Genomic DNA, 14,486 nt, shown 5'->3' with positions numbered 1-14,486 from the left:
GACGGTAACAAACGTGAACCCCCCAACTGGACCCCCAACTGGACCTCCAATAGGCCATTTCCGAGTTCATGTCTGCCTCCTCTCCAAAGCGAGTCTAAGTGCGAAGTTTTTGTGATGTTAATTAGTATCACTTTACATAAGAATGGAAACTAATTTTCATAACTAAAACTTCGCACTTAGACTCGCTTTGAAGAGGAGGCAGACATTGGACCCCCAACTGGACCTCCATCTGGACTCCACTCGAGAAAAGAAAGAAAACAATAGATGGTTTTCAAAGTGACGTACGTCATCAAATTCTAAAAGCAAAATCGCAAGGTCTTCTGAATTTTATCTATAGGAGGTTGAAGATGACTTTTCAAGTTTCCATTTCCGTGACATCTTTTTCGTTTCGAAAATACTGCAATTTTATCTCATGAGCGAAGAGTAAGCGTTTTCATCGCAAAGTGAACACCAGATGTTTTCCGTTGATTGCAGTTGCGTCTCCATACAAAAGTCTGTAAAGTTGCGTGAACGTTTCGAAAAATAACTCAGAAACGATGTACCGCAGACCTGAGAATTGTATAGGTGGTTAAAATATTTGTTTCTTACAACATTCCAAGTTCTTGTTCTTTTTCAATTTTATTTTTTTTTGTTGCTTCACAGTGAAACTATCTATAGTTTTAGGATTTAAAAAACAATCATAGGTCGCGCATAACCACCTTATTACGCCTTTGACCACAATCCCTTGCGTTTGCGGCGGCAACAAGGTAAAAACGTGGCTTAGTTATCAACAATACCACAACATTATGTTCTATAAGACTTTTTATTGAATAGACCAATTCGGCTAACTCAATGTTGTACCCAATTCAAATCTTTTGGGAATAAAACGTTTTGTTCCAAGTATTTCCATCTCATTTAAATGTGAATGCTTCATTGTCATGCAAATTCAACACACAAAGAATCTTAACCCCGAGAGATTTGAATTGGGTACAACATTGAGTTAGCCGAATTGGTCTATCTCGTAAAAAAACACAGCTGAGTTGACACAGTTACAAAACACAGCATTGTATCATGACCAAGGAAGCGTACAGCACGACTACATGTATGCTGTGCGTGCCTTTTTCTCAAAGCCGCTACTCCAGGGCTGTGGTCTTGCCCATGCGCTTTTGTGCTTGTTTGACCATTTATGTTATTGAGTATTAATAATATTTAGTACCAGAGTTGTGTTAACCGTTTGATCGTCTTAAGGTCCCATTTATTGCATCCTCTGAGTTGCTCCCTATTTTAAAAATTGTAACAGACCACTCGAGGCAGGTACCTGTCACATATGCGGTGAACTGGGACACAAGAGAAGGAAGTGTCCAATGCGCTCTTCTGAGCCCCCAAGAAAGAGGTATCTGCACTTAACATTATTCAGTGTTTGACTTAGTCCTCATTTTCACCGTTATAAGAAATTTGCCATCAGACGAACTTATTTGACTTTAATTTTTTTCGCTGAGATTGTTCCATAAGAGCGTGCAACTCTCGTGTAATGCCCGAAACCACACATGTACGATAATTGTGGCATGTGCTGTAGAACGGCAATAGTGACATATCACAAAAAAAAATACCGCTTAATGTAAACATGACGCATATTTTTGAGACGAATAAGACTGTGGATGTATCCATTTGAGTGTCCTGTACAGTGCCAAATTAAAGACTGTTAACGTTTCTCAACACCCTGCATGAAGAATCCAAAACATTCAAGTGTTTTTTGGAGTTGCTGCCCTGCAAGAATCAAAAACAATGTGGTTGGCTTGATTTAAGAATCTGGATAAAGGGAACTTTAGGTTGCTCTTGGACTTTTGAGTCGACAAATTCTGGAAATGAAGTTTTGCATTTTTAAAAATTAGTTTGTCTATGCTTGATGAGGTCATGGTCAATACGTTTATCGTGAATGCCGGAGCAAACAATTGTCAGGTTTCCCATCTTTTACTCGGTGCAAGCTTTGGATTGCAGACCAAGTTGAGGTTGTATCATCAGCATTTAAATTGACTGGTGGTAGTCAAAGATCAGAAAAGTAGATCTATCATCCCATATCAACAGTTCATTTACGTAGTTTGGGGGTATTTTTTATGATCTGTCAAGTCTGCAATGTAGATTACCATGACGTCTCGAAGTTTCAGTACACCTATTGCACCTGATCAAAGAAATGCATGAAAACGTAAATTCAATATTTTTGTTAAACAATGTACAAGTGAACGTTTGGTTAACAATGTACTTGTAAATCATGAACAGTCTGAATAACATCACATGAACTAGTTAAAAGCAGTATCAGTGGGCTGGAAACGTGTGTTTGTTTATTTTTACCTTTAGGAGGAAACAGGAAAACCCAGGTGAAGCCGCCAAAACTATTTTCCATAAGAAAAAGCCCTTCAAGGAACCTCCGAGAAAAACAATCCAGAAAAAGAAGATTAAGTAGAAATGCAATGTGCTGTGTGGGCTGAAGAAGTTCCATTAGCAAGATTTCTGTCGTCGTTTCAGGTTATCTTTTTTTTAATCTGTAAACTTGATGAAGGCGGTTATCAAGCAGTTTGCTATTTCCCTCAACAAGCCAATTTACTTGTGTACTTTGAGAGAAGATTCCAGTTTGCGTGTTATCTTTCAGAACCAAAAAAACACTGGGCAGAATTACCGCGTTTTATCTCAGGTTTTGACAAATCGCCCGAGGTGTATTTACAGCCTGTTGGTAATAGTAAAGCCGATTTTTGCCATTTTAGCGACAAGCAAGCATGGACTAAAGCAAGTTTTTCAAAACTTAAACAGATGTTAATTGTTGCGGCGCACACAGTTTAGCTTTGAAACAAAATAGCGAAAAGAAATAAAACACAATTTGTTTGTGTTATCAAAAGACTCGGGCACTGAACGTCATTTGCCTTTTCATTGGAATCAAATCTATCTTGACAGGATTCTACCATGAACCCGTAACGCCGGGGAAAGGAATATCGATTTGTTACTGAATTCCAGATTAATGTTTGCTAAGTTGGATCTATTTAGTTTATGACGTTTACTTCACCAAATGCTTGTGTAAGGCTGTCTGGTTCGGTTAAATTGTATTGATTCACTTGTTATCATAACAGTAGTTTTGACCGTACGTTTTAAATGTAAACACTGTATATGCTTTTAGCCTTTTTGTTCGCCGCTTGCGTAATTAATTGCATATATATATTTTTTAATTTTACGTGGCTAAAACAGCTGAACTTCTTTGCGTATCAAGTCAACTCCTTAATGAGCCGCTAAGGTCGAAGATACCATAGCGTTGAAGCTTTCGAGTTATCTTTCAAAGATATGATGTTTTATTTAACTCGAGGCACTGAGAGTATTCCTGTCAAATGCAATGCGGTACCCATTACGAGAACTTCTCATTCTCCGACGAACTGTTTTGCTTGCGATTTTTCACCAATTCCACGATTACATTCGGTCTTCGCCAAAGGTTTGTACTTTGGACACACTTGACTTAGGCTCATTATAATGTTGATTTCAATTCTACTACCTTTCATGAAAAGGTTAACTGAAGGATAAGTTTGTCGTAAAAGTAAACCAACTCGTTTTGTGTTTTGGTCTTTAACCAACAGATTTCCTAGTAGATCTTTGTAGGTTTTCTTGGATCTTGAATTGCACTTCAGGTACTGCAGCGTTTGAAAGGAATGTTCGAGAATTTTATATTGCTGAATATTTCCGTCAGTGACGTAAGATACTGTGACACAATTTTAGCGTGCTGGTAATTTTGTTGCAAAGAACTGCTACTGCGCTTATTATTGACGCTTTCCAAAACTTGTGCTTTTCCCAGTGCGACGTACAGCGCATGTCCAAACCATTGGCCATTGTCAACCCCTTTTTGTCATGCTCTTGGTCAGTTGTTTCACGTGCGAATATCCACGCATGTTCTTATTTAACATTCGTTTTCCTTTTTAGCGAAATATGCATAATTATGTTGAGTTCCAGCAGCATAAAACATCGGCTTTTTTTCGTCTGGGTTCTTGACTGTCGTCCACGTTTTTTTGGGAAGGTCAATTTTTAGTTTCGTTGCATGTATGAGGGGCTCAATTCGTATGAATTGCCTCCGGAAGCACTTAACTAAGGTTGAACTCGCTTTGGTACATCATGTTAACATAGCTTTTATCACTGTCGATCGAATCTGACAATCGCTCCAAATCAGCATCATGCTGAGGAAAATTCTCTTATCAAATCCTCTTGCACCAAATTGTAATGTTTTACTCTCCACGGCTTCTCGGAAACGCAGCACCCCATTTGATTTTAGTATTTGTCAGCCGTTTGGCAGATTTTCAATTTGATTTCAAATTATTTTTGATGGGCAAACTGAAACCGGCAGAGGACAGGGGCCAAGTGAAGAAAAATTTAAAAAGTATTGGTTAAGTTGCTTCAAACCAAGTTTATTTTCGACGATCTATTTGCAAAACATTTCGCTTGAGCAAAGTTTCCGGCAGGAAGTTAATCAATTCGTATTTGATGTTAAAAATATAGAAAAACTTGGCATCCGGACCTTGATCAAAAATGACAGACCAAGCTGATATCGGACTTTGACTGAATCCTGCCCTTAAAATCTGCTCTCTGAACTCTGAAGCAATTGATTTGTAAAGGTATTGGTCAGTGTTTGTCTTTCTTTCTTTCTTTTTTTAATTCAGATATTGGTGTTTTTTTTCTGTTGGCTAAGCAAAAGAAATCAAGTCAACACGATGGAGACTTTACAATCGTGTTGAGCGGTGGTCCGGCAGAATCATCATGCAGCCATAAATGACAATTTTAAAATTAATTAAAGTTGCTAAGCAGCTTTTTTTCTTAATTCTTATTAATTGGATAAAACTTTTTTTTCGAAACAAAACAGGAAAATTTTTTTTTTGCATCGAGTTGTTTGCTTTCGTAAATATTGTTTTCTACTTTTTAGCAGTGGGCGTTTATATCTCAGACGGTTGCTGAGCTTGTAAGAGCGAAACAAACGAAGAAAGTTTGATCTGTGTTTTGTCTTTTTAAACATTTCTCAGTTTCACTTTGTAGTTAGCAATGTGCTCAATCCTCACATATATGCTGAAATTTAGGGTTAGGGTTAGGCACGAAAGATTCCTTCAATATTCATTACCTGCGCGAGTGTGGTATGAACTGCCTGTCATCCCTTCTTATCAAACGGCTGCTTGAAGCAGCGATGACAGCTGATTTCTGATTTTCATGCATTTGTGTTTCGCGTTAAATTTCACTTAACAATGGAGCATCGAGTTTTAAACATGCTACCGCTGACCAATTATACCAAGTATTGTTCAAATAACTATAGATCTTTGTCTAACGAGGACCACTTTTTTAGTCTTGGGTAACATTAAAGAAGCCACCATACGTGTCGGGTGAGAGAGGTGTTTCTCAATTTTTTTAAAAATTTGATGAGAGGTCACTCTTCTAAAGTATTGGTGGAAAAGTCGTTGTCTTTTTTCTTGAACGTTACATTATCCGCTTGATATTTAAATCCTGTCAGGACCGTAGCCCGTTGTAGGCAATCCGAGTCACTTGCCTCAGTCATTTTTTTTTCGCGATTTTTTTAAAAATAAAGCGGGATCCTAGTGCTTACTATAAATCTAGGCATCAAAACATGCCTCAGTCATGATTTTTTTCTGGGTACGGCCATGCCCGTGAATGTCTTACTTGAATGATCAAGCGTCAGAACGAAAAGAGGTTGTTCTCAGCTTCAGGTTTTCTGACTCTTTCATCAGTAGTTTATTATTTTGCTAAAACCCCCTTCTGGTTATATATTTTTTTCATCTCGCGGTTATTAAGACATCGTCTTAGACCTCGGAGAGAAGCACTTAACCACGATATTAATTCGTTTAATCATAGTAAAGTGTACTTACTTTAGTGCTCCAAGAGGTTGGATGAGTTTATTGCGACGAATCATTGAAGCAAGATTGAACTAAAGATGGATGGTTGAAACGAAAAAAAAAAACAAATTGTTTCAGATGAGGTAATTTCAATTTTATTCTCTGATCTTTATTCTTTGATCTGGTGAAGAATTTTTGAAGGTTTACACTGACATTCAGCGCTCCAGGCTTTCCAGTTGCCTCTTACCTGAAGCATTTTGGAAGACGAGTCACCCCAGCAGCTATTATTTCAAACTGGTATTTTAATTAAGGCTTCCATTCAGAAATGCCGCCCCTTAGCTTGCGAAAGCGAAAAGATTTTCCCCGCCAAAGGGCTCTCTTCTGATGTGCTCAACCCATAAAATCTATAGTTTCAAACGGCCCTTTCAATTGCATCACTAGCTGTTTCCGTCTTTTAAGAAGGGGGAAAAGAGTTGTTAAAGCAAACTAACGTATAGCAGTATTTGTGTTTCCTTTCAACGAGGTTCACCATCTGAAACTAGTTTCAATGAGCTAAAGCGGTAAGTGCTGTTCTGGCGCGACGTGTTCGTTGGAAAGGTTATGTCGTAGTAGTAAATGTACAGCGTATAGGAGTTAATCACTATTTGGTAAAGTAGTAAAGTATTGAATTATACGAACCGTGGCTACAAAAAAACAATAGCAACGGTGTTTCTCTAAATGGAGTTTCAAAGGCTTTTTTAATTTCATGTGCCATTGGTTGCCACCCAGGCGCAAAAGAAAACGCAATTCCTGTTTCCTTGCAACAAGCTATTTCTTTAAATACCAAGATTACACAATATACAAAATGATAGCAAAAGTATCTCGAGATTCTTTCAAAGTTCCACTTTGTTCGAAGTTAGCAATTCGTCGGAGTACAAAAAGGTGGCAGCTTAAAAGGTCAAAGATTGGCAATTTATGGAAGCAAGTTTAAGAAATAAGACTGTTAACAGAGCAACTTTAACGACGCTTTTAATTCAAGTTTCAGTGACAAGCGCTGTTAACTGAGGTCTCACTTTGGAATTACCATCAGCAGGTCTAAAAAACGAGCAATTTTGAGGATTTTAGAAGTGGCAATGCTAAGGGGACTTAAGACATTCTTGTATTTTCAATTTTTGTTAACGTTTCTTTCATTAATTGTGACTGAAATAGCACGCGAAAGGAAATAGTTGATTTTACCGAATACTCTTCTGAACAGATAATCTGCTTTTCATTGTTACAATGGAGCCACGATCTATAAGAATTGATTATCGTTTGGACTATACACCTTCCCGAGCGCATGCAAAAACTAAAACTGAAACGTAATGTAATAAAAGGCGCTGTTATACTCGGCAATTTTCTTTGAAACGTATCTCAGTCGCAATTATGTTGCGACCTCACATTGCGAAAAAATATGGTTTACGGGTGTTAAACTAGGTAGCGTGTCCTGCAACTTGTTTCGTTTTCGATGATGCGTAAAGCGCTACGGAAAGTAGAAATCAATTCTATTCTAAAAGTTGTCTCGCAACGTCTTTGGTCGTTGCTAGATATCTTCATGTCCCAAGAGAAATCGAAAACAACGATTATGCAAAAGTTTGGGAGGTAAACGAGATGTATTACGGGCCTTAAGAAAGTGGAGAAGTCGTTTTTTATTATTTTAAGGTTCCAGCCTTGTCTTCAGAATTTGCATAAGTTACCCTTTCAAAAACTCATTAATTGTTGACGAGAATCCTATCAGGATAGCAAAACATCGATAAAATGTCACGTGCATGACCAGGTGAAATGGTTTTGCGCATGCGTGATGTGTTGGCCTCACTGGATTGTTAAACCGGGTTGGTGTTATGGTGTGTTCACCTTGTATTGTGAGCTTTTTTAAACCCGATAAAACACTCCTTATTTAGAGTTCTTTACGTAAAGAACAGTAGTGGGCCTGTATGCTTCGATCTTCCCCTCACATTTTAAACCTTTGTTCGGGCTCCCGAGGGACACGCTTTTTGTGCAGTGTTTTTGAAGCCGTCCAAAAAACTCGTAGCACGTGTTTTATCGTTTTTAACAACACTTGGCTACGCTTCTTGTTTTTAAACCCGATAAACACTGCTGCTCGTTTTTTAAAACAGTACATAAGCCTGCGTGGTGTTTTTACTGACATCTCCTCGCCACAACATAATTAGGGTGAAAATTGAAATATTGCAACAAGGCAGATAAATGTTGATGTTACATTAACGATATTGAACATAGGCTCGCAAAGTAGAAAGTCGCACTTGGCAATTCGCATATTTGGCTTACAGAAAAAATCGCACGAAGTTGCTGAAATTTCCTTCATTGCAGCAGCACTTATTGAAATTTCACGAACGCCTGAAAGCACGTGTTTTACCACAGCTGGCCCAAGTTCTACGATGCGCGCGTGACGGAATTTGAACATCACAGCAGCATGACCGTTAATTATCATAATAGCGAAATAGTCCATTTTCGAAATATCAGATCTTCAGCTTGATCTTGAGGCAGTGAGGACAAAAACAATAGAAACACGTTGGAATGAATGTGAAAAATATTTACATATCATCCACTTTCCTTTGTCTTTGTCTTCACTGCCTCACTATCAAGCTGAATTTTGATATATCGTAAATGCCTATTACAAAGGTTTGTATGGAGAAAAATGTATCGAATAGGACGTTTTCAACTAAATTCTAGAGACACCAATAACAATAGAGAAATACGACTTCTGATGCACGAACAAAGGAAGCCAATAAGAGATCTTTTGTTTTCGTCCACCAACATGGCGGCGATGAAATCACGTGATAACCTCCTATCGGAAGGCAAAATTAGGAGTGATTTTTCTATAGAATTTTCTCACCTGAACTCCTTTGTAGTTCCTTTTGGGTCTTTTGCGATTTGTAGGTCGATTTGAAGCGATTTTGTGGAGTTTCTGTTCCAGCTGTTTCTCTCTCTATTGTTATATCTTACCAAAGTAGGAGAGTAGCGACCGAATCCGTTGACGGAAAACAGCCATAAATTCGTTCCAAAGGCTCCCATCGCATCCAATCTCTCGGTAGATAGTAACAGAACACATCCAGTGAAGGTTTCAAGGGACCATTAACGTTGCGAGGGAATTATTCCGATACCACAATTTCGGTCGAGATCCATCGAAATAGGCTTTACTCCAATCCCTCGTGCCCCATCTGTTTCAATTTGATTTAGCGACCCGGCCTATGAGTCAGTGATGAGTCAAATTACTTACTCACCCGGTAGCCAACAGTCAACTTGATCCCAAGAACGATCGCACTTCCATGGATTCTTGCCGTATACTTTCTCCTTTCTCGTATCGCTACAAGCTTTCTTTCGGAAAAAAACCGTTTATTTACATAGATCTTTTTGGGGTGCAATTGTTGATGGGATCAAGTTGACTGTTGGCCACCGGGTTAGTGAGTAATTTGACTCGTCACTGACACTAGGCCGGGTCTTTAAGCCAAATTGAAACAGTTGGGGCACGAGGGATTAGAGTCAAGCCTATTTTAGGGGCACCCAACGAGAATATAGTTCAAAACCACTTAAACATAGCATTGTTAAACGTATTTTAGTATTTAAACGGTAGATATAGGCATTGTTTTATCCCCTAAAAATTTTTCATCTGTTCGGATTTCCTAGCTGAAAGTCTAGTGATCCGAAAATTATAGGGATCAAAACATACCTTTTCGAAAATTTCAGCCAGAAAAAAGGCTCCCGAAAATTCTAGGTGACATTTTAGGGCAAAAATCCGTCAGAAATGGGCAATTGTACCATTTTCAGGTGTTCGAAAATCCTAGGAGAGGCAGGCAAGCAAGAAATTTTACAACAAATGTTCCGAAAATTCTTCCGAACAGATATTTTCCAAAAATTGACGTTGGGTGCCCCTGCTATTTCGATGGATCTCGACCGAAAATTGTGGTTATTATTCAGGAATAATTCCCTCGCCACGTTAATGGTCCCCTGAAACCTTCAATGGATGTGTTCTGTTACTATCTACCGTGCTCCACGTGTGATTTAAATGCGATTGGAGCATTTGAAACGAATTTTTGTCTGTTTTTTGTCAACGGATTCGGTCGCTACTCTCCTAGTTTGGTAAGATGTAATAGAGTGAGCAACATCTGGAAAAGAAACTCTACGAAATCGCTTCAAATCGACCTAGAAATCACAAGAAAATTTTATTGAAAAATCACTCCTAATTTTGCCTTCCGATAGGAGGTTTTCATGTGACTTCATCGCCACCATGTTGGTGAACGAAAACAAAAGATCTCAAATCAGCTTCTTTTGTTCGTCCAACAGAGGTCGTATTTCCCTATTGTTTTTGTTGTCTCTAGACGTTGGTTGAAAACGTCCCATTCGGTACATTTTTCTCCATGCAAACCTTTTTAACCGGCCTTTTACGATATATCTACAAAGGAGTTCAGGTGAGAGAATTTTATTGAAATATCACTCCTAAATTTGCCTTCCAATTCGAGACATTTTCCCCCACACAAACCTTTGTAATTGCGATATTATGTTCAATTTCAGTCACGCGCGAATCGTAGAGCTTGGGACACCTGTGCCTATATTAATCCAAAAATCTCCAAACTCATTTGCCAAAGTCGAGCCAGCTTAACAAATATTGACTTTTGGTGTTTTTCACTTTAACATGACATTACATTCTGTTAAATTTACTCCAACACTTCGTTAAATTACTCTATTCCGTTATATAGATAAGTGGTAGCTTGAGAATTGTGAGGGGTAAATAAAGAAAGAACGCAGGGGGATATGGGAATATTTAAATGACATAATACTTAAAAATTGTTCCGTTTGCTTTGAATTATACTTTAAAATGTCGTTTCCATCTAGATAGTGTCGATCATTATTACTGTCAGAAAACGGAACAATATCTACACATGTTTAAAATTAGGATTATTACTGGCCGCCGATGTCGTATTTTAAACGAAACTGAATAAGTAGTAAAATTGGCTTCACAGTTTGGGGGAATTCAAACCGCGGGTTTATTTTAAAGGTACGTTTTACCTCAACGATGATATGACTGAGTTGCAGATATAATGTGGTAATGACAGTTTCTTTTCAGTTTTTAAGCACAAGCGAAACTGGCACTCGTCACGAACTGCCGATGGCTGCACCTAACCTCAAAGTCTTTTCTTTTGTAAAGGTGAAATGTCTAACATATATTTTACCTTTGTTTCTCCAGATGTTACTTTTAATAGGCCTAATGAGGTACGGGAGATTAACAAAGATGCCATTCATCTGTCCCATTGCCGAGCTATAGTGAGAGGTATCTATCTATTCCTTCAGTGACGTCAAGAACTAATTTACATTGCCAAAATTCTTTCAGAACTATAACGTCAAGTAGTTTATGACGTCACCAAAGGAATAGGCCCATGCCTCTCACAGCCTCGGCCATGGGAAAAACGATTGCCAGGATCTTTCTCTTACATACCTTATCAGGCACATTAAAAAGCAAAATATAGAGCCGAGCAAAGGTAAATGTATGTTTGATAGTTAATTTTTGCGTAAGGGCCCACTGACGTATTTTTTGGGGTGCGTTGCTAAGGATGTAACGGTTAAGTAATTATTTTGGTCCGTTTCCAACTTTTGTAAGCCAATGACCCTAAATATGACGTCATCATACCACGCCCATGGTCACGTGACCAATTAATGAAAACTCTAAACTTGTCTCCGTGCTACGCAATTTGGGTATTTAATCGATGGTTTGATAATTTGTATTCGTTTTGCATCCACCCAAGCATGGTTTTCTTTTTATTTTGAAAAATGTTCTTTTTAAAGACATAAACGATACTGAAATACCCATAACTTTTTCAAAAAAGATGATTTAAAAAAATCTTTGCTTAGCTATATTCTGTATTTGGGGGTGAAACGTGCCATGTAAAAAAAAATTTCAATCAATTTAAAACCGCCGGAAATTTAGCTTTTTTCTTCAAACCGCAAGTCAGTTCCTTTACGCATGCGTAGTTGATCTGAGAACGAGCGCGAGGAAGGGCGAGGAAAAACCTTGGGTGGAAACAACAGTTTGTGCGGTGACTTTTGCTTGTGAGTGGGTTTTCTTGTCAGTTCATGATATGATGACGTCAGTTACCGGAAGTAACATTTCACTTTCTTAGCAACGCGTGAAAAATCCGTCTGGGGGCCCTTGAGTAAAAATTTTGAGGGTTAGGTGCACTTTGATTTACTGGCGTATGAGGCCCTAACTTGATGACCCATAGGTTTCCTGGAAACATGCGTCTGGTTGAATCAAACTATTCAGTTTTCTGCACGGACATCCATTTCCCAGGGGTGATTTCGAGAAGCATGATGCATCAGTCAGGACAAAATTAAAAGAGAAAACAGAAAATTCGTAGCCAAACATCTTTATTTCGTACCATGGTAACAAAAAACAAAAACTTGATATTACCCATCAGTTATCAAGTTAATCGTCAACCCTAGAAAACAATCATTTGAATGGCTTCCTTTCTGTTAACCATCCCAGGAAGAAAAAGTAACCGAAAACGGAATCCCAAAACCATAGAAGAGGCTAAGCTGACCCCATTGAGATCCGTGCATTACGTACAAAGCGGGCGTAGGTGACAATATTTCGTCACTAACTCAAATTTATTAGAAGAAACATCGACAACAAGGAGGTTTTAAGCCACGTTTGTTCGGAGCAGTGATCTACTCAGATCTAAATGGATTTCTGAAAGTGAAATGAAATAACCGTGCAAATAAAGGAATGTGTTAGGGTTAGTCAGTTGTTATGCCTTACCAAGTGAAATGTTTTTTGATATTTCCTCCAAACTTAGATGCATAGGGATCGGGTAAGGGTTAGAGTTAGGGGTTAGGGTTAAGACTCGCAGACTGGCATATTTCTTAAACTGAGTCTTGTCTCATTTAAATAGAAAATTGCACTGATTCAATAGTGAGACGTGCCAATATTATTTATTTTTCAGTTGAGGCAACAGCCACAAGAATGAATTCGTCAACATCAGCTATCACCAACCAATCACATTCAGTTGCTGATCCAGATATTGGAGATATCTTTGCGGCTTTTTTGGTCGCCCTGCTAATAATTTGTACCTTGATCAGTAATTGTTTAGTCTGCATAATGTTTTATTTATTTAAGGACTTAAGGACAGTTTGCCATTATTTTGTTATCAGTTTGAGCGCAGCCGACATTCTTGTGGCCGTTGTGGCGATGCCCTTTTGGTGTGCATTGCAATTAACCTCCATGAAATGGTTGTTTAGTCCGTCACTGAGAACATTCTGGAATTGCATGGATATTCTATGCGGGACAGCGTCAATTATGAATCTGACAGCTGTGTCAGTTGACCGCCATGCTGCAATCACTGAGCCCTTTAACTACCCGAATGTAATGACTTCTTTTCGTGCTGTTTCTATGATTGTCTTTGTTTGGTTGTATTCCATGCTAGTTTCGGGACTGCGATTAGCAACCTGGCCCACTAGCACAAGCTATATGCATTTCGTTTCTTCAACTAGTTTTTTTATACCGCTGTTCATCATGATAATCATGTACACAAGGATTTATCTGGTTGCTAGACAACAGGTTCATCGAATGCGCAATGGTCGTAACTACGCCAGTGACGTCAAAGCCGCGAAAACAATAGCCATCTTGATCGGCTTGTTCGTGTTGTGCTGGGGACCATTCTTCGCTATCGTCCTCTCTATCGCGCATGACCAGTCAGTCGTTGTTCCTCCCTCACTGTTCAATGTTATCAAGTGGATGGAATATTGTAGTTCTTTTTTAAACCCTATTATCTACTCTTGTCTTAATCGCAGCTACAGACGGGCATTTCGTAAACTATACCAACGTCTCCGTAAAAGGTACGATAGAACCACTGAGACTTCAGCTAACGCAGACTTTCGGGCAAAGGCAAGAGGGTCATCTTTCACTGTAAGCACTGTGGATTGTGACAATGTGGGCGAGCGTATTGGACGCTGGAAAAGTGATTCTGTTGTTTTGGACAATGTCACACTGAACTAACAATTTAAGACCAGCTGATATGAGGCTACACCAACTTTTGAACAAATCGAAATGCTTAGCATTCCTTTCTTTTACGTTACGCAAGGGAAAACGTTACCGGGCCAACCGTCGATGGTGATTTGTAAAGGACTTCGTTGTGGGAACTTGACAACCCGTGATGATCCGCATCTTAACTCGTTAGAGAAATATGATGCTTGTTTTTCCAGGTTCAAATTATCATTGTTTGGCCCAGTTCTCCCAATCTTACTCACAGTACAAAAGATATAAATAAAGGCAATTGCGCAAAGTATATTAAAATTCTTAGCGTTTATTAGTATTGTATTCAACTTGTCAATACCTCACCCTCCCACTAAGTGATGGAAGACCAAAAGTTACCTTTTTAAATCATTACTGAAAGAAATGTATGTATTTAAAGGAAACCTCCACTAAAACAAGAATACAACTGTTCAAATTGTTCAAACGTTTTCCAAGTCAATATAATCTGGCGTTATACAGAGTTAAATCTGTAAGTGGCATTGTTCGGGTTGAAGGGGTCAAAGTTTGTTCCTAGCTGGAATCATAGCTGTGAAAGAATTTTGTTCTGCATCTCAAAGTGCTGAGTTGTCCCAGCATTATGAGGCACC

The 14,486-nt window shown here is 38.6% G+C and overlaps 2 protein-coding genes and 1 long non-coding RNA gene across 10 annotated transcripts in view; 2 read left to right on the top strand and 1 right to left on the bottom strand.

Annotated features, from left to right (window-relative positions):
* Positions 1-2,472, top strand: part of LOC138007061 (rRNA N6-adenosine-methyltransferase ZCCHC4-like) — a 17,961-nt gene extending 15,489 nt beyond the window's left edge. For all 3 annotated transcript variants that reach the window (XM_068853752.1, XM_068853751.1, XM_068853753.1), the window contains 2 exons: positions 1,280-1,372; positions 2,335-2,472. In XM_068853752.1, the coding sequence (XP_068709853.1) occupies positions 1,280-1,372; positions 2,335-2,440 (199 nt within the window). In that variant the 3' untranslated portion in view covers positions 2,441-2,472. The remainder of the gene's footprint in view (positions 1-1,279; positions 1,373-2,334) is intronic.
* LOC138007071 (uncharacterized) lies at positions 1,379-9,927 on the bottom strand. Of its 2 annotated transcripts, XR_011123989.1 has the most exons (4): positions 8,710-9,927; positions 5,874-5,932; positions 2,329-2,402; positions 1,379-1,746 (listed from the first exon to the last, which is right to left on the bottom strand). It is a non-coding gene; the product is annotated as an uncharacterized lncRNA (long non-coding RNA). The 2 variants fall into 2 exon arrangements; XR_011123990.1 differs by lacking the exon at positions 5,874-5,932.
* On the top strand, positions 2,405-14,486 carry LOC138007062 (alpha-1A adrenergic receptor-like). Of its 5 annotated transcripts, none has more exons than XM_068853758.1 (3): positions 2,405-2,502; positions 11,059-11,084; positions 12,812-14,484. In XM_068853758.1, the coding sequence occupies exon 3, from the start codon at positions 12,832-12,834 to the stop codon at positions 13,861-13,863; it is 1,032 nt and encodes a 343-aa protein (XP_068709859.1). In that variant the 5' UTR covers positions 2,405-2,502; positions 11,059-11,084; positions 12,812-12,831; the 3' UTR covers positions 13,864-14,484. The 5 variants fall into 5 exon arrangements, with proteins under 5 accessions (XP_068709859.1, XP_068709858.1, XP_068709855.1 ...); XM_068853757.1 differs by lacking the exon at positions 11,059-11,084 and adding an exon at positions 10,939-11,019 and having other exon boundaries at positions 2,459-2,502; positions 12,812-14,483; XM_068853754.1 differs by lacking the exons at positions 2,405-2,502; positions 11,059-11,084 and adding an exon at positions 3,296-3,451 and having other exon boundaries at positions 12,812-14,486.

This window comes from Montipora foliosa, chromosome 6 (genome assembly GCF_036669935.1).
Source record: "Montipora foliosa isolate CH-2021 chromosome 6, ASM3666993v2, whole genome shotgun sequence".
Taxonomy (NCBI): Eukaryota; Metazoa; Cnidaria; class Anthozoa; order Scleractinia; family Acroporidae; genus Montipora; species Montipora foliosa.
Note: the sequence above shows the minus strand (reverse complement) of the source record. Positions and strands in the feature narration are given on the sequence as shown.

Excerpts from the sequence above, each read along its gene's own strand:
- LOC138007062 (XM_068853754.1), top strand. The coding sequence starts at position 3,307 with ATGATGTTTTATTTAACTCGAGGCACTGAGAGTATTCCTGTCAAATGC. Across the intron at positions 3,452-12,811 it reads ACATTCGGTCTTCGCCAAAG|TTGAGGCAACAGCCACAAGA; the intron begins GTTTGTACTTTG and ends TTTATTTTTCAG.